The sequence below is a fragment of the Nelumbo nucifera genome, chromosome 4 (assembly GCF_055504915.1).
Source record: "Nelumbo nucifera cultivar China Antique chromosome 4, China Antique-T2T, whole genome shotgun sequence".
In the NCBI taxonomy this organism is placed as follows: Eukaryota; Viridiplantae; Streptophyta; class Magnoliopsida; order Proteales; family Nelumbonaceae; genus Nelumbo; species Nelumbo nucifera.
In genome coordinates this window covers 34,453,036-34,478,522 of record NC_142652.1, presented here as the reverse complement: position 1 = coordinate 34,478,522, position 25,487 = coordinate 34,453,036, and the positions used below count along the sequence as shown (strand labels likewise).

Here is a 25,487-nt window from a genome sequence, read left to right as displayed (position 1 = left end):
ACCCAGAAAGGGTATAGGTGTTACCATCCTGGTTCTCGACGGTCCTTTCTGTGTGCTGATGTCAGTTTCTTTGAGTCTACTCCGTTCTTTTTGGGGTTTGGTGATGCTTCTTCCTCCTCATCACCTCCTCCTCTTCCACTTCCCGTTGTCGATCCTCCTCCCCTGCCTTCGGTGCCACCACCTGTTGAACGCCCACCTATCCGTCATGTGTATACACATCGCCCACGTGCACCAGCTACTACTCCTCCGGCTACATCTCCGTCGACGGATCCGGCACCAGACCCCCACTTAGCATCTGAGATTGATCTACCCATTGCTTTGCGGAAAGGTAAACGTACTTGCACCCTACATCCCATTTCTAATTATGTTTCTCTTACTCACCTTTCCGCTTCCCATCGCCAGTTTGTTACCTTGTTATCATCAGTTATTGTTCCTAAAGATGTCCAGGAAGCCCTTGCCTCTCCAGGGTGGTGCCGTGCCATGGAAGAAGAACTCTCAGCCCTTCATCATAATCATACTTGGGACCTCACTGCTCTTCCTCCTGGGAAGCAAGCTGTTGGTTGTAAGTGGGTTTATACGATTAAGTATCTGCCTGATGGTAGTGCTGAACGTCTGAAAGCACGATTAGTTGCAAAAGGGTACTCCCAAACCTATGGCATTGACTACACAGAGACCTTCTCACCGGTTGCTAAGATAGGGTCAATTCGTGTTGTGATCTCTCTTGCAGCCATGTATGAGTGGCCACTATATCAGCTTGATATCAAGAATGCCTTTTTGCATGGTGACTTACTCGAGGAGGTCTACATGGAGCAACCTCCAGGGTTTGTTGCTCAGGGGGAGGATGGTAAGGTGTGCAGACTAAGGAAGGCTATATATGGGCTTAAACAGTCTCCTCGAGCATGGTTTGGTAGGTTCAGTGAAGTGGTAAAGAAGTTTGGCATGAAACAATGCAAAGTTGACCATTTTGTATTTAGTCATGACTCCCCGGGAGGAAAAATACTGTTGGTGGTGTATGTAGATGATATTGTTATTACTGGGAATGATAACATTGGTATTGACAGGCTGAAGACTTAACTGCAGGATCACTTTCAGACAAAGGATCTGGGTAAACTGAAATACTTCTTGGGGATAGAGGTAGCGAGATCCAAGTATGGGATTAACCTGTGCCAGAGGAAGTATGTGCTTGATTTGCTGGAAGAAACAGGCTTGTTGGGTGCCAAACCAACTGAAACACCCATGGACACAAATAACAAGCTAAGCAGTGATATGGGTGTATGGGATTAACCTATGCCAGAGGAAGTATGTGCTTGATTTGCTGGAAGAAACAGGCTTGCTGGGTGCCAAACCAGCTGAAACACCCATGGACACAAATACCAAGCTAAGCAGTGATATGGGTGAAGTGTTTGAAGACCCTGGCAGATACCGACGACTTGTGGGCAAACTGAACTACCTAACCATTACCAGACCAGACATCTCATTTGCAGTTAGTGTGGTAAGCCAGTTCATGCAAAAACCTCGGATTCCTCATTGGAATGCAGTTCTGAGAATTGTGAAGTATCTAAAAGGGGCCCCGGGTCGCGGTTTGATATACAAGAGTGGGGGAAAACTTGAAATAGAAGGGTATTCTGATGTTGATTGGGCCGGTTCTATGTCTGATAGGCGATCTACTACAGGCTATTGCACGTTTCTGGGAGGTAACCTGGTGACATGGAAAAGTAAGAAGCAGACGGTTGTGGCAAGAAGCAGTGCAGAAGCAGAATATAGGGCTATGGCGCATACCGCTTGTGAATTAGTGTGGCTAAGGAACCTTCTACAGGAAGTAGGGTATAACATTAACACTCCAATGAAGCTCTACTGTGATAATCAGGCTGCAATTCATATCTCCTCTAATCCAGTGTTTCATGAAAGAACCAAGCACATTGAGGTTGACTGTCACTTTGTGAGGGAGAAGGTGCTGAATGGAGAACTAGACACTACACATGTTAATACAGGAAATCAGTGGGCTGACTTATTTACAAAAGGCTTGAGTCGGGGAAGAGTGGACTACATATGTAACAAACTGGGAGTATATGATATATACTCACCAGCTTGAGGGGGAGTGTTAGCGTAGGGGTATTTCTGTCTTTATACCTTGATTGATGTTGCTGATCTGTAATGTTGTGTTGAAACATGTGCTCTTAACTTAAGTAAGGGCACATAGGTCTTTTCAGTTATGTTTTAATAATAATATAAATACTTACTGACCGACTGGGAGAAGTCAAGTTGACTCTTTCAGTTCGAACCAGAATTCTCTCTTCTCTCCTCTCTTTCTCACTTTCTTTATCACTTTTTCTTCTTCTACATAACTGAACTCAGTCAGGCCGAACTCTAAGGCAGACCTGAATTATAACAATATATTTATATAGAGATATACATATATATATATGGTTTCAAAATGCTTGCAAAAGGTTTTAATTCCCAGGATCCATGTGAGTAGAGAGTGCAGCACTGTACCTTGCAACCGAGGGAGAGGTCCTCTCTTGTCGGGCAATATTTGATCATTATGGGCTGAGAGGTTAAGTGTAAAACCATTGAGGGTAATACCTAATGGGCTAATCTTGCATCTGCCCACAGTCCTTAGGTTTTTATAAGGTGGCTTGACCCAAAGACCATTTAGTGCAAATGTTGGGCCCATTAAGAGCCCATGGTGATGGACTCAGGGGTTCACTGTCACCTACAGTGAATTCGGCCAGGCCTTGTAACAGAGGCTGGGCTGAACCCATGTGGCTGATGTGTAGATCAATGTTTGGGTCCCACGCCATACAAGGATACCCAACTGAGCAGCAGTTTGGAGGATAAGTGAGCACATGGACTTAATGGGCCTAAAGCCCAAATCGAACTGGTTTAATATGATTAATTAAAGAGGGGCGGTTTTGGGATTTAGATCAGCAGATAGGATAAGGGAGTTATCCCTATCCACTTAGAGAGTCCAGATCCAAATAAAGATTTGGATTAGGAAACTCCTAATAAGATTAGGAGGGCTGATTTTTATCTGCAGATAAGATAAGGGATTATCCTTATCTCTTAAAGAGAGTCCAAATCCAAATACAAGATTTGGATTAGGAAACTCCTAATGAGATTAGGAGAACCTCTCTTTAAGGCTATAAATAGAGGAGGAGGGCGAACCCTAGTTCATCCTCAGTCTTACTGATACAAGAGAGAAGACAACTGCAGTTGGACTGATGCCATCTTCTGCTCTTGCCTCCTCCTGTTGCTGCCGCCATTGCCAGTTCGATCTCCACCTGTAGGAGCGATCAAGAAACGTTCTTGATATCAGTTTTTGGTGAAAAACTGATCTGAAGTCGTGCCCACTCACCCTCCATCGAATTCTTGCTGAAGAGTTCAGTTCTTGCTGAAGAACCACCTACTGATTCTGCTCCACCCTACGCTGTGTCATCTTCAGTGGGAGCAGTCTTTGGCATTTTCCTTGGGCATGAACACCTTCGTTGGGAGTTACTGTTACTCCGTATCAGGTACATCCCTCTCCTACCTTTTGGTTTCAGATCGTCCGGTTTAGGTTCAAGATTGATCCTTGAAAATGCAGTTTTCTAAAACAATGAATGTGATTCCCATATGGGAGAGAGAGAAATTTTTGAAATTTTGCCCTACCTACCTGTAGGGTTCGGCTATCCATATGATGGATCTCTCATCCCTTCAATATTGACCCCAGGGAAGGGCAAAATTACTGTTGCCGATGGATCTCAAACCCCTATTTTGGGTCAAGGTAAAGTCAAACTCACTCATAACCTTTCTCTTGGATTTATTCTTCATGTGCCCCAGTTACATAAAAACTTGTTATTTGTTGGTTCTCTTACAAAATCCCATAATTACTCAGTGACATTTTTTCCTACCCATTGTGTTTTTCAGGACCTAAGCATGGAGAAGATAATTGGAAGTGGGCATGAATTTGATGAAACCTACCTCTTTGATAACAGGAAATTCTCAATAGAATAGAGGAGCTAGATGGTGAGGAAGCTGAGAGAAGTTTGAGTTCAGAAAAGAGGAAAGAGAGATGGGGATTGAAGAAGGATTTGGAAGACATTCTAAGAAAAGAGGGGTTACTTGAAGACAAAAATCAAGATGTCAATGGCTCAGGGAAGGGATGGCAATACTAGTTTTTTCCATATGTTGGCAAATGGGAGAAAGAGGAAAAACTCAGTGTTGAAATTGGAATGGAATGGACAAGTATTGACAAGAGATGAGGACATAGCCCAAGCCTTTGTGAATCACTTCAAAACACTATATGAGGGTCCAAGGAGGTCAAGAGAAAACTTAGAGGGCCTGGATTGGAGGGTTGGAAATAAAGAGTTGTTGGATTCCTTGGAAAGGAAATTTGAGGTTCAGGAAGTGAAAAATGTATTCTTCTCGATGGAGAGATCTAAAGCCCCAGGACCTGATGGTTTTACGATGGCTTCCTATCAAGATTGTTGGGAATAAATGAGAGTGACTTGATGGAGGTGTTTGATGTGTTCTATGAGAGAGGCAAATTCAACTCAGGTGCAAATGCAACCTTCATCGCTTTGATACCAAAGAAAGTGGATGCAACCCAGTCAAAGGATTTTAGGCCCATAAGTTTAATAGGGAGCATGTACAAAATCATTTCCAAGGTTTTAGCCCTAGGAATAAAATATGTTCTTCCCTCGATGATTTCTCCAAATCAAGGGGCTTTTGTGTTTGGGAGACAAATAATGGATCAAACTCTCATTGCCAATGAATGTGTAGAGTTTAGATGGAAAAAACAAAAGGGACTGGTTTGCAAGTTGGACTTAGAGAAAGCCTATGACATGGTGGATTGGGAGTTTCTATTGGAAATTCTCAAGCGTAGGGGTTTCAGAGAAAGATGGTGTAAATGGGTGAAGGGTTGCACTTCTTCATGTCATTTTTCAATTCTGGTAAATGGAGAGATTTTTTCCCTGCCAAAAGGGGCCTAAGACAAGGAGATCCTCTATCTCCCTTCCTTTTTACTCTGGTAACTAATGTGTTGAGTGAGTTGATCATAAGGGAAGATGCAAACAATATGGTTAGAGGTTGGAGAGTTGGAAGAGATGAAGTGGTGGTTACACACCTACAATTTGCAGATGATATTATTTTATTTCGTGAAGGGAAAACAGAAGAACTCATGAACCTAAAAAGGATAGTCCATAAATTTGAGAGGATCTCCAACCTTAAGGTTAATTGGGGCAAGAGTTGTGTGGCAGGAGTAAATTTAGGGAGTGAAGAGGTAATTCAGTTAGCTGGATTATTGGGGTGTGAAGTAGGGGATTGGCCATTACAATATTTGGGACTACCTTTGGGAGGAAATCCTAATATGGATAGTTTCTGGTATCCAGTGATTGAGAGATTTACAAAGAGACTTGCGAATTGGAAGAGAAACTACATTTCTTTGGGAGGTAGGATAACCCTAATAAAGTCAACTTTGGCTAACTTACCAATGTACTTCCTATCTACCTTTAGGATACCAGTGAAAGTGGCAAACCAGCTAGAGAAGATTATGAGGAACTTCCTTTGGGAACTAGGAGACACCAAAAGAGACCACCTATTGAAGTGGGAGGTTGTTTCTAGAAGTAGAGATGAAGGGGGCCTAGGAATAGAAAATCTTAGGCCAAGAAACACAGCATTATTGGGGACATGGTTATAGAGATTGCCATTGGAACAGGACAGACTTTGGCATAAAGTGATTATTAGCATTCATGAAGTGGCAAACAATGGTTGGGATGCAAGAGTCGACCCCAGGGCTTCCCGATGCTCTCCTTGGAAAGCTATTCATGGTATCTTACCTTCATTCCTTCCTTATATCAAATTGATGCTTGTGCAAGAAATAAAGTGTTGTTTTGGGAAGATGCTTGGGTTAGAGACATTCCCTTTAATGAAAGGTTCCCTTCTATTTATTTACTTTCTGAAAATAAAAGAAAAGTGATCTCTTCAATTTTTACTGATAACTCTTAGGACTTGGGTTTGAGGAGGGGTCTAAGGGAGTCAAAAATGACAATGGTGGATGAATTAATTAACCTTCTAGGGTCAACCTACCTGGATCAATCTTTGGACAGTAGAACTCTCATCCCCATCTGGTGTGTTCACTTGTTCCTCATTTTTTGATGTCCTCATTCAATCATCAAACCCTGTAAGGAGCTTTCCTTCAAAGGAGATTTGGTGTTAGCCTGTGCCCCCAAAAATTCGGGCTTTTTGTTGGAAGGTGGTTATCCAAAAAATCAATACTCTAGATATATTGCAAAGAAAAAGGCCAAATGTATGCCTATCACCCCATGTTTGTAGCCTCTGCTTGGGATCTGGTGAGACGACCACACACCCATTAACTTCTTGTCCATTTGTGTGCTTTATTTGGACCTGGTTCTCTTATATCTTTGGTTGTAGGTGGACACATCCCCCAGATGTGGCAAGCCTTTTTGGCCCAAGCTTTTTCAGGCAACTGAAGAGACGTGAAAGATTAATGTGGAGAGCCACAAGAGCAGCTATCTTATGGTCAGTTTGGGAGGAAAGGAACAATAGAATCTTTAAAGGGATGGAGAAATCCAAGGAGGCAATTGTAGAAAGGATAATTATTATGACTATTCAATGGTTGAAAACTTTGGATTTGTTTAAAGACTTCTCATCTTAAGACATTTATAGGAATTGGGAAGTGGTGGCTTCTACAACTTCCATGAAACCTACTGTGCAGGAATTGTGGTCCCCACCAACACAACAAAGAGTGAAATTGAGCTTTGATGGGAGTTCAAGAGGTAACCCAGGCCCTTCAGGTATAGGAGGAGTATTCAGAGATGAAAATGGTAGAATTGTGGCTTTGTTTTCAGGACCAATAGGAGTGGGGGACTCATTGAGAGCAGAGGTGATGGCCTTGCTTCAAGGTGTAAGATATGCAAAACAATTGGGGTTACACCAAATCAAGATAGAGGGAGACTCTAAGTTGTTGATTGAGTGGCTGCAATCTAGTAAGTTGGGAGCCTGGATTTATAGACAGTCCATAAGGGAAATCCTCAACATAACAAGGGAGATCGGTTCATGCTTCAAATGGACAAGGAGATCAACTAATGGTTTAGCTAACACGTTGACTAAACAAGGGACTATGAGGGAGAGAATGTTCTGGGCAGTTTTGTAAGAAAGATTCTGGGATCTCAACACCTACTTAGGGGTTGATAGTTGTACTTAAATTTGGAAAGTTATTCTTAAGTTATATTAATGAAATTACCGTTTCAAATCAAAAAAAAAAAAAATCTACCTCTTTGATGGACCTTCAGAGCATGGATTGTCAAGCCAGATTGAGTTTTGTTCAATGAGAAAATAAGTCTTGAAATTAAAGCATTGTCGTCTTGGTCATATGTCTTTCAATTCTGTAAAACTTTTGCTTCCAAACTGATTTGACTCAGTTTCAGAGTTAAACCTTGAATGTAAAGTTTGTCATCTATCCAAACAATGTAGAACCACATATTTTGCGAGTAGTAAAAGAATTAATGTTGCTTTCCATTTGATCCATACTGATGTTTGGGGCCCATATGCTATCCCTTGCATGGGTGGGTATAATACTTCATCCTCTTCATTGATGACTACAGTCGATATACATGGCTCTACTTGATGAAAAGTTGAAATGAAATTCCTATGATTGTTCAGAACTTCATGAATAAGGTAGAGACAATTTGAGAAAAGAGTTAAGATAATAAGATCTGACAATGCCAAGGAATACTTTGAACATCATTTGCATAAATTTCTTGAAGATCAGGCATTATTCACCAAAGTTCATGTAGTCATACTCCACAAGAAAATGGGGTGGCTGAAAGGAAGAACAGGCATGTGGTTGAAGTTGCTCGAGGTTTACTGTTTCAAACTTGTGTTCCCACCCGTTTCTAAGGTGATTCTGTTGAGACAGTTGTGTATCTCATTAACAGACTTCCATCAAGGGTCCTTAACCTTTAGTCTCCTCATCAACTTCTCTTCCCTGATGAACCTCTTTTTAATCTACACCTCAAGATCTTTGGTTGTGTTTGTTTTGTCATGATATGAGTCTTTACCGATGTAAGTTTGATCCTAAATCAATTAAATGTGTATTCCCCAATTACTCTCCAATCCAAAAAGGCAATAGATGCTTTGATGCTCTCTCTAGAAAGAGATATTTCTCTAAGGATGTTGTAAAGAAGATAGGCCAAATGGCCCATAGGCTGTTTATCCTTTTTTATCTTTTATGTTCTTTGTTGTAATGGGCCTTAATCTGGACTTTATTCTTTCTTATGTTATGTCTTTTTAATTTTCTGCCCAACTAGGGGCTTCTCTATAAATTACTAAAGTTTAACTTAATGAAATAGAACTAAGGGAGGTTGGCACATGAGGTGGCTGAAGTCCTTTGGCTAAAGAATCTTCTAGGGGAGCTTGGAGTTGTTATTCATAGTCCTATGTCTCTTTACTGTGACAATAAGGCTGCAATAAACATCGCCAACAACCCTGTCCTACATGAGAAGACCAAGCACATTGAGGTGGACAAACACTTCATAAGGGAAAAATTGGAAAAAAGGGAAATTTGCATCCCTTATGTCAACTCCAAGGAACAACTTGCTGATGTCCTCACAAAGGGGCTTCCATACTCGTGGCACAATGAGTTATGTGACAAGCTGGGCATGATAGACATATTCAGCCCAACTTGAGGGGGAGGGTTGTAAGGCTTATTTAATTGTTACTTTATAGTTGTTGTTAGTAAGCTGACTTCTTAAGATACTGTCAGTTAGTTACTTGTCTTTTTTTCTTATTAGTTTGGTTCTAGGGTGTGCCGCCAGGGGCACACTTGTAATTTCTATTCTTTTTATTAAGTTATATAAATAGAGAACTGGCGGCAGCCCGTAGTATCTTTTTTCCCTCTCAATTGTATCTCCCTTTTCTTCTCTTTCTCTCTCTCTCTCTCGTCTCCCATTCTCCATGAATGATTACAGTTACCTTTTTGGAGTCCTCTTTTTTTTCCAATCATCTCGTCCTTCTCTTCAGGGGGAGAATGCAGGTTTAGACTCCCTTCTGCCTTCCTGTCCCTATCTTTGTTCCTCCTCCTCCCTCTCTTCCCTGTAACGATGGTATTCCTTCCCCTCCTCCTGTATATTGGCATCGGTCCTAGTAGTAGTTTTTCATCAAGCGCAATAAGAGGGTGGTTCCTAAAGCAGAATGCCCATCACAATCTGATCTCACGAACTCAGGTAATCTTGAACCTCCTGATAATCCTATTACTGATCCTGACCTTGATTTTCCTATTGCCATTAGAAAAGGGAAGAGGACATGTAGCAAGTATCCTATTACTAACAATGTGTCTTATGATGCTTTATCACCTTCCTATTGTGCCTATATTTCTGCCATCTCTTGCAGTGTTACAGAGGCAATGCAGTCCCCTCACTGGAAGGTAACTATGAACCAAGAGATGGAGGCCCTTGTAAAGAACTAGACTTGGGGGGTTGTTCCTTGTCCTAAGGATAAGATTCCTGTTGGGTGTAAGTGGGTTTACACTGTTAAGCACAAGACAAATGGTTCAATTGAGAGGTACAAAGCTTGGCTTGTAGCCAAAAGATACACTCAAACTTATGGCATTGATTATCTGGAAACCTTTGCTACAGTTGCTAAAATGGACTCTATTTGTGTGGTCATGTCTCTTGCTGCTCATTACTCTTGGCCGTTATATCAAATGGATGTAAAGAATGCCTTCCTTAACAGGGACCTACAAGAGGAAGTATATATAGACTTACCACCTGGGGTAAGCTTTCCTAACAGTGAAGGAAAAGTTTGCCGCTTGAAGAAGTCCTTGTATGAGCTCAAACAGTCCCCTAGAGCATGGTATAACTAGTCCAGAAATGCTATCTTAAAGATTAGGTTTTCTCAATCTCAGGCTGACCACACCTTATTCATTAGAAGAGTTGATGATAGAGTAACAATGTTGATAGTATATGTTGATGATATTGTTGTGACAGGCGACAATATCACAAGTATCTCTCAGTTAAAGTCTTTCCTTGCTTCCAAATTTGATAATAAGGGCATTGGTGATCTCCAATACTTTCTTAGAATTGAAGTTGCAAGATCCAAGAAGGGAATTTTTCTATCACAAAGGAAGTATGTACTTGACTTGCTTCGAAATTGGGAAATTAGGGTATAAGCTTGTAAAAACTTCAATTAATCCCAACCACAAGTTGAGTTCCACTGAAGGAGAAGTTCTTCCAGACAAAGGGGTATATCAAAGATTGGTGGACCGCCTTCTGTATCTCTGTTTGACTAGACCTAACATATCCTATGTTCTTGGAGTGGTTAGCCAATATATGCATGAACCCAGGACATCTCATATGCAAGCAGTTAATAGAATTTTAGCATATCTGAAAGGATGCCCTGGTAAAGGGATGTTGTATTCCAATTACGGGCTCACGACCATCTAAAAAGATTGAAGCCTGCACAGATGTTGATTGGGTTATTGTGCAGGGTCCATTGATGATAAAAGATCTACATCTGGTTATTGTGCCTTAATCGAAGGCAACATGGTTTCATGGAGAAGTAAAAAACAATTTGTAGTTACTCGTTCTAGTACTGAGGTAGAATACAGGGCAATGGCTCATGAAGTGTATGAACTACTCTAGTTGAAGACTAATGACTGAGGTGGGCATCCAAGCAGATATCCCAATGAGGCTATATTGTGAGTTTGTGGCAATCAAGCAGCCATAAATATTGCCCACAATCCTATTCAACATGATAGTACAAAGCATATTGAGGTGGATAAACACTTTATTAGAGAAAAAATTGCTAGCGAAGAGAATTGCCTTCCTTTTGTAAGGTCAAAAGACCAACTAGCTAATTGCCTCACTAAAGGTATTCACCATCCAAAGTTTGCTAATAACCTTGTCAAGCTGGGCATGATTGACATATATGCTTAGCTTGAGGGGGAGTGTTGAGAATGTTCAGGCAATGGTGTTTTTAGTCTTTTCCTCATCTCTTTGTATTCTCTCTATATTTGGGCACCCAAGTAGGGGCTGCATTGTAATTTTCTTGTTTCAAAATATAAAGAGTTTTTGAGGGTGTGAACCAGTGATAAACACACCTCTCAACACATTCTTCTTCTTCTCCTCTCTTCTCTTTTCTTTTCTTTGCTTTTCTTCTACAAACCCTAGATTTACAACACTAGCTTTACAACTAGTTCCATGCAATTTTTGCTTTCATATTCCCTCTCAAGGTAGACCAATGAACAAACATTTCTTTTTGAGATCTTGGCTCCCCACATATCAAGATTGAAAAGCCTAAAGAAGTATCCACATATGTACTTCGAGAAACAGCATTAAAAGCATAGATGAATCACATTCTCCCCAGCTAAGCATAAGTAGCACCTCCTTACCAATTGAATTCCCCTACGTTTGATGTGATCCTAGGTGAGAATGTTGCCCAAAGATACTAGCCATGTAAAAGCCTCCACCCTAGGGAGAATGGGATTCCCCTAAAACCCCCTCACATCCAACTTCTCCACCTGACTCCTTGTTGGGGCTTTATAAAAAGACTTTACAGAGAATACACCATTCCTACTTTCTTTCCACCATCTCACATCACTTCTCTCTACTTGTAGCTCCACCAACTATGAATTTGCTAAAAGGCCCACACACTCCCCAACCTCCCAACCAAGAAGTGGTTTCTGAATTTTGGACTCTGTATCACTCCTCAATTAATTCATAAAATCAGCAATAGATATATTCTTTCAGCTCAACCTATATAGTCTTGGACACAAATCACAAAATCTACCAATCCCCTACCTTGAAAGAGACATAATTCAAAAATGCTGACTGAAAGCTCATAATTCCTTTCCACATGAGCACCCCATATGAGGATTTCACCTCCTTTGAATTGCACCCAAATCCACCACACCATGCTTACAAGCAACACCTTCCTTCAAATAGAATTTCTTTACACTCCAAATCTCCATATCCACTTCCCCAAATAACGCTTTACAAAATAGCCTAACTTCCCTTATCCCTAGACCCATCTTTTTCGTCCCTGCATACCCAATCCTTCACTCCACTAAATGGAACTTTTTTTTGCATGCCTGCATTCCACTCTTTGCATCTCCTCAGTTGACTCTGCCACTGATGATGGAACTTTGCTTTAAGCAATGATTGATAATAGACTGGAAGATCAGATAAAACACCCTTGACTAATGTGATTCTTCCCCAAAAAGATAAATACTTTCCTTTCCACCCTGCCAATATCTAATCAATCCTGTCTAACACTGGCTGCCAAGTAGAAGACACCGAGGCTTTTGCACCAAATGGAAGTCCTGAAAACTCACCCACCAGACACCCTAAAGATACCACACATTCCTCCAAAAGTGACTAAGAGATATCTCCAACTCCAATCATCACACTCTTGTTTACATTAATTTTCCAACTTGTCAGGACTTCAAAACATTTAAGGATGCCCTCAATTTTAGCACCTGATCCACTAAAGTTTCCAAAAAGATTAAGGTATCATCTGCAAACTGAAGGTGAGTGATGGATAACCCTTCCTTGCTCACTTTGAATCCTTCTATTATTCCCATATCTGCTCCCTTAATCATAAGCCTGCTCAACACCTCTGCTACCAAAACAAATAATAAAGGAGAGAGGGTATCCCCTTGTCTCAAACCCCTCAAAGCTTGAAATAATTCTATTGAGATTAGGAATAAAACAATTCTGTTGCGTGAGATCTGTCCAAGGCTGTATAATCTGAGCAAGAAGGGAGTGTCCATCTCTAATTGCTATGAAACTAGTAATAGTTCTCTGGTTTGGTGCCCGAAATTTAGAAGACTTTTGTTTGATAGGGAGTTAGAGTAGTGTGTGGAGTTGCTGGTAAAGCTTTAGTCAGTGGAGATTGACCCCTCGGCTTCAGATATCAAATGGTGAAAAGAATGTAAAGATGGGAAGTTCATGATCAAATTATGTATAATGCTTTGATAAGGAACCAGGTGGAGGCTGAACCAATTAGAGGCGTTTGGGGGAAACCAGTCCCCCCAAGAGTGGAAGCTTTTGCTTGGTTGATTTCTCAAGGGGTTGCATTCTAACACAGGATATTTTGAAGAAAAGAGGCTATTACTTTTCCAAACAGACGTGTTTTTGTGTCTTGCTGAAGAGGAGAATATTCTGCACCTGTTCGTCCAATGCAGTTTTGTGAAAGGAATCTGGTCCCACTTCTTCAAGCTCTTCAAGGTGGATGTATGGTCGCCATTGGACTCTGCTGGAATTTTTGGCTGCTGGCCAAGGGTACTTGGAGATCCTAAGGCAAAACTTATTTGGAGTTGTATTCTCTTTGCTGTATGTTGGGAGGTGTGCAGGGAGAGAAACAAAAGGATTTTTAAGGAGAAGAGGAAAAGCATGGAAGAAGTTGGGCCAGCAATCAGTTCTTTGATTGTTGGCTGGGTGCTGGTTCTTCCAGAATTTGAAGGCCTAAAGAAAGAAGACTTTGGAGCTGACTTTTGGCACACTTTGAATGACTAATTTGGAGTTTTTTTTCTCTGGTAATGTATTTTTAAGTTTTTTTGGATCAGTGAGGCCTTTTCTTGCTTTTGTAATTGCTTGATGGGGTGACTCGTCACCCATTTAAGCTGTATTCTTCTTTTCAATAATAAAATGCTCTTCTTTATTTATCTTCAAAAGAAGAGATTAGGAATAGATAACTTATTTTTATTGGGTTTACCAATAATGACCACAGCATCAAGGTCAGTGGATGTAAACTCAAAATGGGGGAATGATAGGGTGCCAAGATTTAGAAGGCCTTTGTCACTGGACAGAGGAGTGGGGCGTATAGTCCTGTTAAACAAGCTTGAAGAAGAGGTTATTTCTTCAGAAGAGCTAGATGCAAGAAGTTGGGAGTTTGCAAATAAGTATTTCATATTCAGATCATTCACAGTTAAGCCATTTTATAATGCTCTTATTCATAAATCATAGTTAGGTTGAACATGCTCAAATTAAGGGTATATCATTATGGGGTAACTCCATTCCACCCAAGGTAGAAGTAATGGAGATCGAGGTGCTGGCCAAATGGCTCAAACTAATATTCCCAAATACTCTCAAGATCTTTTGCAAGGAATCGATGGTCCAATGACTAGGGCAAGGACAAAGAGGATGAAAGAGACTTTACAAGGCTTAATCATGGAAGTGCATGACAAAGAGGTTGTTCTAGAAGATTCTAAGACTGTTCTAGAAGCTTCCAAAGCTTCACCAAGGATAATCACCTATCGTTATGTCCAAGACGATGTGCAAGGCTTAGATCTTGAAAAACAAAGCTTGGAATCCAAGACATAAGACCAAGGCGCATAGACATGATAAGAAAAGGCCCAATCCGCATGCTAAGGTGTATTGATGGGCTTGGCGCATGAACATGATAAGAAAAGGCCCAATTCGCATGCTAAGATGTATTGATGGGCTTGGGCTTGTTTTTATCTTGTTTTGTTTACTTTGACTTTTCCATGCTTAATTGTCATTAGTTGTAGTCTTTTAGAAGGATTCCTATTTCAAGGCAGATTTGTTTTCCTAAATTAAAAGGATCCTCATTAGTTAGGAGTTTCCTTATAAGATAATGATGTTTACATGCCTATATAAAGGCTACAACTATGTAAAACGAGACAATCAATGATATAGAGATATTTTCAGCAAACTTAACTTTGCCTTCTTGTGTTCTTGGTAGAATACAATATCTTTACTTATCAAGGGAGTGATCAACCTTTGTGGCGTCTTCAATATTGGATTTTTTAAGGACTTAGTTTCCTTAAGGGTCTAATCTGATCAACTACAGCTTGTTTTCTAGCTTCTGGGTGCGCATAACAACTTGATTCAAGAGTTCCTAGAGGATGTCGTCTAGTGGGTTCTTATCAAGAAGCCTTTGCATGGTTAGTGGCACTGGATTGTGTTCTTACTGTGGATCACTTGAAAAGAAGAGGATTATGTTATTTTGTTATCTTATATGTACAACATCCATGAAGAAGATGTCAAGCATTTTTTATATCTTGCTGCTATGCCAAGTTCTTATGGAGATTTTCTTTTTTGTATTCAGAAGACATCCCTAGCAACTGAGGCATCCTAACGAGATTTTTTCTTTATGGCATACTATACAAGGCAGTGAGAAGGCTAAGATATTTTGGATCTCAGCTCCATTTGCTGTCTGTTGGAGTACTTAGAAGAAAAGTGATTGAAGAATCTACAAGGAGAATCAAAAGGGTCGTGAAAGACTGTCTGGAAATAGGAAATCTAATTGTGGATAGAATTCTAGTGACCCAGAAATTGTGAATGTTCAGGATCTTTGTACAGTTTGTGCTTTGGTCTACTTTGGAGATATCAGCAGAAGCTTTTCAATTGATCATGCATGTCAGTGTTTTCTTTTATTTTCTAGTAGTTGTATTTGGGTTGGGATCTTACCTCATCACCCTTTCCATCTCATGTACATTTTTGCTAAATATTAAAAGAACCACTTTCCATTTACTAATAAAGAAATAGCCATTTCTAAGCTAATTTCTTAATATCAAAACAGAGGGAAAAAAGAACCCTCACCTCCCCATGCAGTGGTTCTCCTAGTACACTAGGATATGTAATTGGCAAGCACCGCATGTTTGCTACTGATTCACCAGAAACACTTTGATATGCTTGAGACAGGTACCTATGAGTTCCAAATGTTGGACAATGGAGATGTTGATCTAGCATTTGCATGTGCATAGCCACCATATCCCGCCTCCTATGGATCTCCAGAATAAGTGTAAATAAGGCTTCATCATCCGGGATATTCTCTATAAACTGAAAATTACTACGAAGTAATTCATAAAAGGGCACACGGCACTTATCTTCCTCAACCAAGAGCCAAATTACATCCAAGCAACTGTGCAGCCACTCGGTAAGAACCCTATCAGGTTTCCAGGCCTTTGCCCCATCACATTCATTGACCCCCTGTTGTCTCTGATCCCAATTAGCTAACCAATTCAGCATGTGGGAGAAAATCTGAGCATGGGTAACTGGTTTCAAATTGGACTCAAGCCCAGCTAAAATAATCTTACAGGACAGTTGACGTAGACAGCTGATAACATTATCTCTCACTGAAGGATTGGATCTTGAAATGTTCTGCTGCCCGGTGCAGGAAACATCGGATGACTTAACTGGTGACAGAGTTGTAAAAGATGAAGGCTCTGTTGCAGACTGGGCTGGAGATCCAATGGCATTAATGGAAGGCATAGGAGAAGCAGGGTTCGAAGGCTGGAAATTAGAAGAATTAGGAATTGTACTTGATGATGCCACCATTGCGGACTGTGATGTAGATGAGACAGAATTCATGGTTTGACCTTGTCCAATTGAAGCCTCTGCAGTGGATACTGAAGAAAGTAGAGAAGGCAAAAACGAGTCCCAGTTTACATAACCTATGCTGCACAAGTTTCTTAAGGCAAAGAGAATAAATTCTGCCCGTGGTGCATGACTGCTACATTGCACAACCAAAGAAATCAGGACAGATTCTGTAACAGCACGCAATTGCTCCTGGTCCTGCAAAACATGTGTAAACCAATCAGATCTCACAATAATCAATAAGTAAGCATAATTTCTTCGGAACAACATTTCTCATGGAGGTAGAAAGGAGATAAACAAGTGGGATAGAGTGAATAAGGGGTTGGAGTTGGAGTGGGACTGAGAACCCTTGGGAACTCAGATACCGTATTAGAAAAGCAAGATTCCTAGCCTGCAATTTAAACTCCTCATTCTAGTGGGTTAGGTGATCAGCTAATATATTTGCTGATTCCCTGGCTGGGTAAAATGTGCATCAAGTGTTGAAAACTTGAAATGTATGTGGGTTCTGCCTAGGAGGTCAGATTGAGGGATAAGGAAATATGAAGGGAAAAAAGACTGTTTTAAAAGCACAAGCGCCAATTTATGCCTGAGGCACAAGGCGAGGCATGTGTCTTTTTGAAGCAAGGCGCAAAAATACAAAAAAAAATGCCAAAAATTTTCAAAAACATGCCAAAAATTTAAAAAAAAAAATCAAAAAATATTAAACATAATATAAATAAAAAATATAAACTTAAATTTTAAAATAAATGTTTTAAAAATCTACTATCTAAAATTAAAATACATAAACATAACATGTAAAACATATTCAAATGAAATTTTAAAAATAAAATCAAATGTATAAAACATTTTCAAGCATGTAAAACCCTCAATCTCTTTTTTTTCCACAATCGCATTAGTTCAAGTAGCTAATGTGATGTATAATATATTACATTGCTGATTCTACGAGCCACCTTTGTGCCACGCCCCTTGAGGCTTCGCTCGCTCACCAAAGCTCCAACTCCGAGAACCCCCTATTTGCTAATGTTGTTCATTCATTCATCCTAATAAAATATCTTCTTAAAAATCAATTAAAATTATAAAATCATTATTTTTTTGTGTGAGAATTAAGAATTTAATACCCTAATGGACATGTTTGGGCTTGCCTCAAGGGGTGTGGTATGGGGGTATGGGGGCGGAGCCCCCGGCCCAGCCGCTAGGTTCAGAAAAAGCAAAAAAGCGTAAAATTTTAAAAAGGCGCACGCCTGGGCTGAGGCACAAGGTGCATTAGGCACACGCCTAGGCACACCAGGTGTATGCCTTTTGAAAATGCTGCGTGTAGGACACCTAGGCGTGGCGCATACGCTAAAATGCGCCTCGCTTGAGGAAGCTTAAGGCTCAAAATGAGGTGAGACTCCAATAATGGAGCTGTGTTTCTAATTTACTGTCTTATTCATAAGTAATAAAGTTTCTGCGAAACAAAATAGTTTTTCTTATCATTTTTTCTGTGAAACAAAAGCTTTGAGGACATCGGAAAAGGCAGCAGAAAATGCAAAGACGTAGTTCTTATTTGAAACTTACAGGAAACTGGCCCTGAAGTTGCTCAAAGTCCAAGATAAACTGTTCATTCCTTGGAGGAAGATCTCTGTTAAGAGCAGTGACCCGCTTCTGTGTTTTGTTCCTGATTATTTTGTAGATCAGTACACGAAAACAGGGAGCAACTAAATAATGATTCAGAAGTAGCATTTCTGAACGAATTTTGTGAAAGTAATAAATGCATATAGAAAAAGTTGCACATTCAGGATAAAAAATTATATGTGCAATAGTTCCATCATGACATGAGCAAAAACACAGAAGATGCATGATTTTATTAACCACTAAACAACCAAAGAAAACAAAACTATGTCAACTTCCATATTTATAGGGAAAAAATAGCATCACTTTTTACCACCTTGAGATTTGATACTGTTTCCGTATTAGCTTGAAATTCTCCTTTAAGTTTAACAACATATTCACACTACTGCAAAGTTGATTAGTTTAGCCCACTTATCAAAAAAAAAAACAGTTGATTAGTTTAGCCCTTTGTTTTACAAATACAAGACACAAGAAGTGAAGAAATTGAAGATAACAACAACAAAAAATATTCCTAAGAAGAAAAAGTACAGAACATGGCCAATGACAGAAAAGGTGGTTGATAGGCTGAATGAAGATGGTAAAGGCTTAGCAAACAAGGAATTAGGTGAAGGAAAAGAAGATGAATAGGATATAATAGCAACAGATAAAGTTTCTAAAATTGATAAGAAAGCAGATTTAAGTAAGGTCATTGAAAAAGAATTTGAGGTAGGAAAGAAATTAGGCTTGCTCTAATGGGGGGATAGTTCAATATGGTGGAGAAAGGAAGAAGGAATAGCTCCTAAATCTTATGTAGAAGAGTTCACTATCTTGTTTTGAGAAAAGTTGGTTGAGAAATTGAGAATCTAGCTTGTAATTTGGCAATTATTAGATGAATGGAGGTGCTACTGTTGAGCCTCTGGGAGAGAGTTGAAAAGGATGTCAAAGACCAAACCAATTAGTTTTATTTTGTACAATAAAGTGCAGTTGTTTAACCAGAATGAATTGCTTTGATGCTGATTTTTGATAGAGGGAGTTGTTTTCTCAGTCCTGGGTCTAGTTTCAATTTTACAATGATGAACTAAAGAGTCACTGTGGTCAGTTGCAGATTTATTTATAGGAATCTTTTGTGCTGTGGGAGTGCTTTCTTTCTGATTGTACCTCTTTATTGAGTGCTTTGAGTCCTAGAAGAAAGACATTGAAGCTGACATAGATTCCATGTATAGCAATGGTGTCTGGACTTTGTTGATCCCCCTAAGAAACTAAAAACCCATTGGTTGCAAGTGAATCTTCAAGAGAAAGAGAGATGCCAATAGGAGGTGGAAACCTTCAAGGCTAGGTTTGGGTTACAGTCAAAAAGAGAATCAATTATTAGGAAACCTTCTTTCCAATGGCCATGATAAAATCAATTAGGACTATCATGGCAATTGCAACATATCATGACTATAAGATTTGATAGATGACAGTGTTTGCAAACCGTCATTGACCTGGCTGGTCGAACTGTTAAAACCATCACCTAGCCATAATTCCGGTTCAAATCAACCTCAAACCCACCAATAGCTTATATATTGTTGACTTGGTCAAAACTATTTTTTTATCAACAAAACTTTGATTATATTAATAATGTGTGAAAAACATTACAAGTTTAATTTGATGACCACAACATCAGCCCTAAAACCAACACTATGTTACAAAGATGCTCATAACAATTGCTGCCTTTCTACCCCTTGTTTAGCAAGGGAGTCATCTAGCCCATTTGCACTCCTAACCCATTTGAATTCAGCATCCAGATTTCTTTCAGTCCTTTCTATTTCCCTGTAAGCATTCTTGAGAGTCCATGGAATATGTCTGTTTCTTCTTGCCCAAGAGATGATTACTTTTGAATCCCCTTCCACCTCCACTTGCCCAATTGCTTAGCTAACCTGAGACCTTGTAGTAAAGCCAATAATTCAGCTTAGCCACACTAACTGGCTCAGAATAAAGGACCAGCAATCTGCCCTCCAAATTTTTAGTTGCCCCACCAATACCTACCATACCAGGATTACCCAAAGAGCTTCCATCAAAATTCAGCTTAACTTTACTACCTTGTGGGGGTTTCCATTCCATTTTTATTCTGTCTTTGTCTCTAGAGGATTGTGCTATCTCCTCCCTAGCCCTTAGAATATCAGTCAAATGGATTGTGCTACCTTCACTTGAGTTGGTCAAAACTGTTGACCAGGCAGTTGATTCGTCAACCCATTTGATCTGAACAACAGGTCACAGGTTACAAACTATTTTATACATAGACTTCCGAAGGCCATAACTTTGCGCTCAATTGTTGAATCAGGTTGATCCTTTTTTTATTTTGGGTAGCTTTTTATGATCTATGCATTCCAAGGACTGGTCTGGACTTCCATCCCGGCAGCAGTGCTCTGGGCTATTTGGTCCGAGAGAAACAACAGAATTTTTAATCAAAGAGTGAGAGGGCCAGAGGAAATATGTTAGATGGCTGTTTGTAAACTGATATCGTGGATTTCAGTCACCCCAGAATTCAAACACGTAAATGTAGCTCAGTTACTGAGAAATCAGTCAATTTGGTACTTGTAATGGGGGGTTCTCAGGCTTGCCTTGTTGTTGCGGGTTCCTGTTTTGTACTCTTAAAGTTTTTAATCTAATAAATTTACCTTACCTTTTCAAAAAAAAAGGGCCAAAGGCACCTTGGCCCAATTATTTTGCCAAAAACACACCCTTTTTGCCTCAAATCTCAATTTTTAGCTTTTTTATTTATAAAATTAAAAACTAAAATACTTTAGCTTTTCTCATTGTACAGAGGTTTTTTTGAAATCTCGCTTTTTTATAAATTACTTTACCTTTCTCTCAAAAAACATTAAAAACTAAAATATAAAATATACCTAAAATAAAACATATATATACATATATTACATGCAGAATGTAATTATATATTACTAATACTATATAATATACATTTATACAGACATGTATTTATGCATATATACATGATGACGTGTCACGGTTTGACCTGTCTGACATGGTTGACCGCTGACCCAAGACCTGGAGGCAAAAACAATTCAGCCATGATAGAGGGATGTAAAAACCATGATCCAAAATGGTTCCAAGCCCTTGAAGAGAACATTTATATGGAACAACCCAATAGGTTTATATCTGTTTGTCAAGAGCAAAAAGTTTGCTAGCTACGGATATCAATTTATGGCTTAAAAATAGCATCTGGGAGTTGAAACATCAACTTTGACTAGGCAGTCAAATTGTTTGGCTTTGATCAAAACATTGATGATCCCTGCATCTATATGTAGGACTAGAGTTACAGGAGTAATTCTAGAAAAGCATTTGGGAGTTTTTCTTTTTTTTTCCCTTCATTTAGTTACAGGTGGACTAGTCAGGGATGTCAGTAGTTTGTTCAGCACTTTTTTTCTATTCCCTGCGAAAAAAAGAACAAAATTATGTGGAGATACACTAGGGCAACAATCTTGTGGTACATTTGGGAGAGAGGAATGTTAGAATCATCAAAGAAAAGTCAATGAAGCAGCCCTCGTTGATAATATTGTTACTAAGGTGGGCCATTAGGCTCAGTTTGGAAGGAGTACAAATACAAATATGTAAAGTGCAAAACCTTGTATTTTGTATGTATTTGCACTGTACGTATTTGTATTTGTACTCTTTCCAAACTGAGCCTTAGGTAAAATCATTGAAAGTGTTTAATGCCCAATTGCCTTTCCCATTGATGATGTCACGAAAAATTGGTAGGTTGTGGTATGCTCTTTTTTTATGATTGGTAGTTGTGGCATGCTCTTCCACAATAAGGAGCCTTACATATATCCCCTAGCCTCTCCAGAACCCCATACCATCAAGTTAAACTTTGATGTATGTAGTTTGGGAACCAAAGAACCTCAAGAATTGAGAGCATTCACAAATGCAATGGAAATATACTAGCCCTATTTTGGAGACCTATTGTTGGTCGTGGTGACTCAACTCAGGATGAACTATTAGCAGTTTGTTATGGAATATGGACTGAGATTGACTATTTTTTTAAACTATAAAGATCTGGTAATGGAAGGGACTCGAATGTAATTATGGGGTGGCTCACAAGAAATTATCTAACTAATCTAAAGCAAGCTAGATTGATATTCATGTGGTTTAAATAAAACTTGCATTGCTTAGTGAGATATCATTGAGAATGCAATCATTCATGAAGGGGCTAAATTTCCCCATGCAACAAGTTGTTCTATTCCCACCCTTCTTTCTTTTGATTGACACTCTATTCCCATGATTTGAACAAGCTACAGACAATTTATGAGTAGATTGGGCCAACAAAACCATTTTAAGTTAAATTAAATACTCATTTTTTAGCTCTTAGGTTAGGTGCTTATCAATCAATGTTATCAAAGCATTGTAAGAAAGTTTTATAATAAATGAATATTTTCTCTTTGGCTTTTTGTTATTATGATAACTTCTGTGATAAGTGGGGCTATTCAAGAATGTTAAAGATGTGATTCTCCTAGCATATTCAGTATAACTTGGCAAAGGCCATTTTAAGTAAGTTGAGTTATTATCCTAAGCACCACAAGTGAAACTTTCTACTCTGAGTGGAAAAGCAATGCCACAAATGTCAAGTCCGTAATCCCCTTATTCAAGGGGCTATCAAAGGATCCTTACTTAAGGAGATTCTCTGATTGTTAAAGGTCAGATGATGGACAGATCATGGTAGCTAGGATTGTGATCCCCAGAAACTATGCCATCTGATTTGAGAGGCCAGATCTTACTAGTGAACCCCTTTTTCCACTAGAAAGTGAAATCAACCAATTCCATTTATGATAGTCTATTAGGGGAAGAAACGGCAAGGGTGAGCCTTATTTGGGTTTCTCTTTGCCCAAATAAGGGCTATTTATTTCATTTTGCATAGGGGCTCTCCTATAAGCCCTGGTAAAAATTGAATTTCGTTTTCTCCCTTTTTGTATATGCACCGAGTCATAAGCTTTTTCTACTTCCAATTTCATCATAATATAGAAAACTATCAATTACACTTTCTTCTCTGAATGACCTTCCCTATTTCTGCAAGATGGGACAGACAATGTGGCTAAACCAGACCATCCTTCAGACAGGGACCTTCTAGATTGGCTGCATTTCCACTTACCAAATCCAGGTCAGCCCTATGCCTCACTTCTCTTTCAAATTCGCTCAAGTAATATCAACTATAGAAAGTTATAACCTCTTACATACCTAAATAAAATGCATAATGTAACATAAAGATAGCTACCTAAATATGTGAATGAACATAACTCGTGAAGCAACAACAATTGAATTTGTATCAGCAACAAAAGAATCCACCCACCTTGAGGAGTCACGGGGTAATGAGAAAATTAATAGTCACATATCTAAACCAGTCGCACACCACAGGTTGCAGTATAATTGTGTTACAGGCTAATCCTCAAATGGTTAGTATTAACTAATAAGGTTTAAAGCATCCATGTTGACTACCGGAAAAAGAAGGCTCGATCAGAAAACAAAAAAAGAGTTTATCTACCACTTAAACTACAAAAACGAACTTGAGTTAAAAGATGAGTGACAAGCAACAAAATATCTAGCACAAAAAAGCACTTCCCAATTCCCACTGGGCGATGCACTCAACCACATAAAACAGTAAAATCATGTTAATGGGAACCTCTGCCATTTGAACCATAAATTGTAGACAAAAATTCCAAATAATTCACTGCGCATATAAGCCAATACTGTAGCATAACTTAAGCACGAAGTTGAGAAGCTTACGGGGGTTCTCGTATCGGCTCTTCCGACTTCTGGCGAGAACTTCTCTGGAATAGCAATTAAAAAAAGGTGAACATTAGAAAGTGGAGATAAGCAGAGAAAGTTGGGGAAGAAAAAAGAGGAACGAAACAGAGGTTAAAGAAGTGCCAAAGTTACCCCTAAGTAGAGGTTGAAGAGATCGATAATGGCAGTTCTGGCAGGATGGAACTGATAAGGCCTGGGCGTTCTCTGATTTTGATCCATTGCATACCGGAGGTGGAAGAACTGGAAGAAGCGAGAAAAGGCAGAAGTGAAGGAGGAATCGACTTTCAGTTCAGTGGGGAGAAAATTATGGAAGAAGACTTGTATTTGCTGAACCTTGAAGGACAGTGATGTCATAGTTACGAATTTACGTTAATACCATATTTTTAAGGACAATTACTTAAACCTCCCTTATGTTTATGTTTTTTCTGATAAATACTTAAACCTCCCAAAACTACAAAAACCTCTTCATTTTTAAAGACGTTTAGACAATCCCCTCCGTTAATTTCCTTCATAAAAATTTAAAAAAAAATAATCTAATGCTTTAATTTTTTCGAAAAACCCATTTTTGCCCATAAAAAAGTTTTATTGCGAAAAAGATTTATTGAATTACCCCACAAAGATAGATTTACTTTATTTAAGTGGGTTCATTGTTTGCTTAGGCTCTGTTTGGAAGGAGTACAAATACAAATTTGTAGAGTGTAAAACCTTGTATTTTGTATTATTTTTGTATATATTCACACTCTACAAATATGCATTTGTACTCCTTACAAACTGAGCCTTAATACCAAGTTAGGGTTGAAATTAAATCTCCACTCATAGCGTTATCAAAACCAGCTCCACTAAAAACACCATATTCCATAACCATGGTTTTAATTTTAAAACTATGGTTCACCTTGGCGGTCGACATTTTGACCCAGAACAAGTCATTTGATTCCATTTTATATCTAACTCAGAATTTTCTAAAAGTCGTTGACTTAGTCAATAAATTGTTGATCCAAACGATTGAACCACTAAGCCGTTTGTTGGTCCGAATGGATTTTGAATCATTTTTATTTTAATTATATTTTTTATTTTATAAAATATAACAGATTGATTTATTCAAACCAGACGATCGAATTGTTGACCCGAAAACTAGTGGCTACTGGCTAGAGCAATTCCATATTTTTCAATTGTTAAAACAATAACAAAGGCATGCATAAATCAAAATTTCAGTTCCTCTATTGAGAGATGATTAACTGCATTTTTATTTAGAACATGAGGGAGGTTTTTATATCAGTCAAAATGTAGGGGAAGCTTTCTAGTTAAAGAATGTATAATGATCATTTCTAGCCCGGCCTGTAATTTTGTTGGGTTTTGGGCTTTTGTTTGAATGTTTGATATTGGAAAGCTTTAAGCAATCAAAAACCCACACGAATTTGAATGAATACCAAATTATTGGTTACCAATTGGATGATATTTTTTATAAGCTGCAAATAGACAAACAAAGCATCAAAAGGTGAGATTAAGTAGGTCTATCCAAGTCTTGTCTCACAACCCCTACAAAATGGTTTATATATTTAATAAGTATTCTCGAAGTTATTTGCTTGGAAGATCAAATAGGCTGACCCTAGGCTCATATTTCATGTGCAAGATGCATGATGGGCCGAGTTTGGGGAGAACTAGAGAGAAAGAAAAATGGAAGAATAATGTCAAAAAGATGTATCTATGTCAACATGCATAGAGATTGTGAACAAGTATCTATTAATTTGAGTTGTTATT

At 39.0% G+C, this 25,487-nt stretch overlaps 1 protein-coding gene across 2 annotated transcripts in view; it reads right to left on the bottom strand.

Moving 5' to 3' along the window:
- The window catches only part of LOC104607371 (mediator of RNA polymerase II transcription subunit), a 113,092-nt gene extending 89,023 nt beyond the window's left edge, over positions 1 to 24,069 (bottom strand). For both annotated transcript variants that reach the window (XM_010273001.3, XM_088903119.1), the window contains exons 1-4: positions 23,862 to 24,069; positions 23,709 to 23,752; positions 17,898 to 17,997; positions 15,564 to 16,538 (exon numbers count right to left, since the gene is read on the bottom strand). In XM_010273001.3, the coding sequence (XP_010271303.1) occupies positions 15,564 to 16,538; positions 17,898 to 17,997; positions 23,709 to 23,752; positions 23,862 to 23,948 (1,206 nt within the window). In that variant the 5' untranslated portion in view covers positions 23,949 to 24,069. The remainder of the gene's footprint in view (positions 1 to 15,563; positions 16,539 to 17,897; positions 17,998 to 23,708; positions 23,753 to 23,861) is intronic.
- Between the last annotated feature and the right edge of the window lie 1,418 nt (positions 24,070 to 25,487).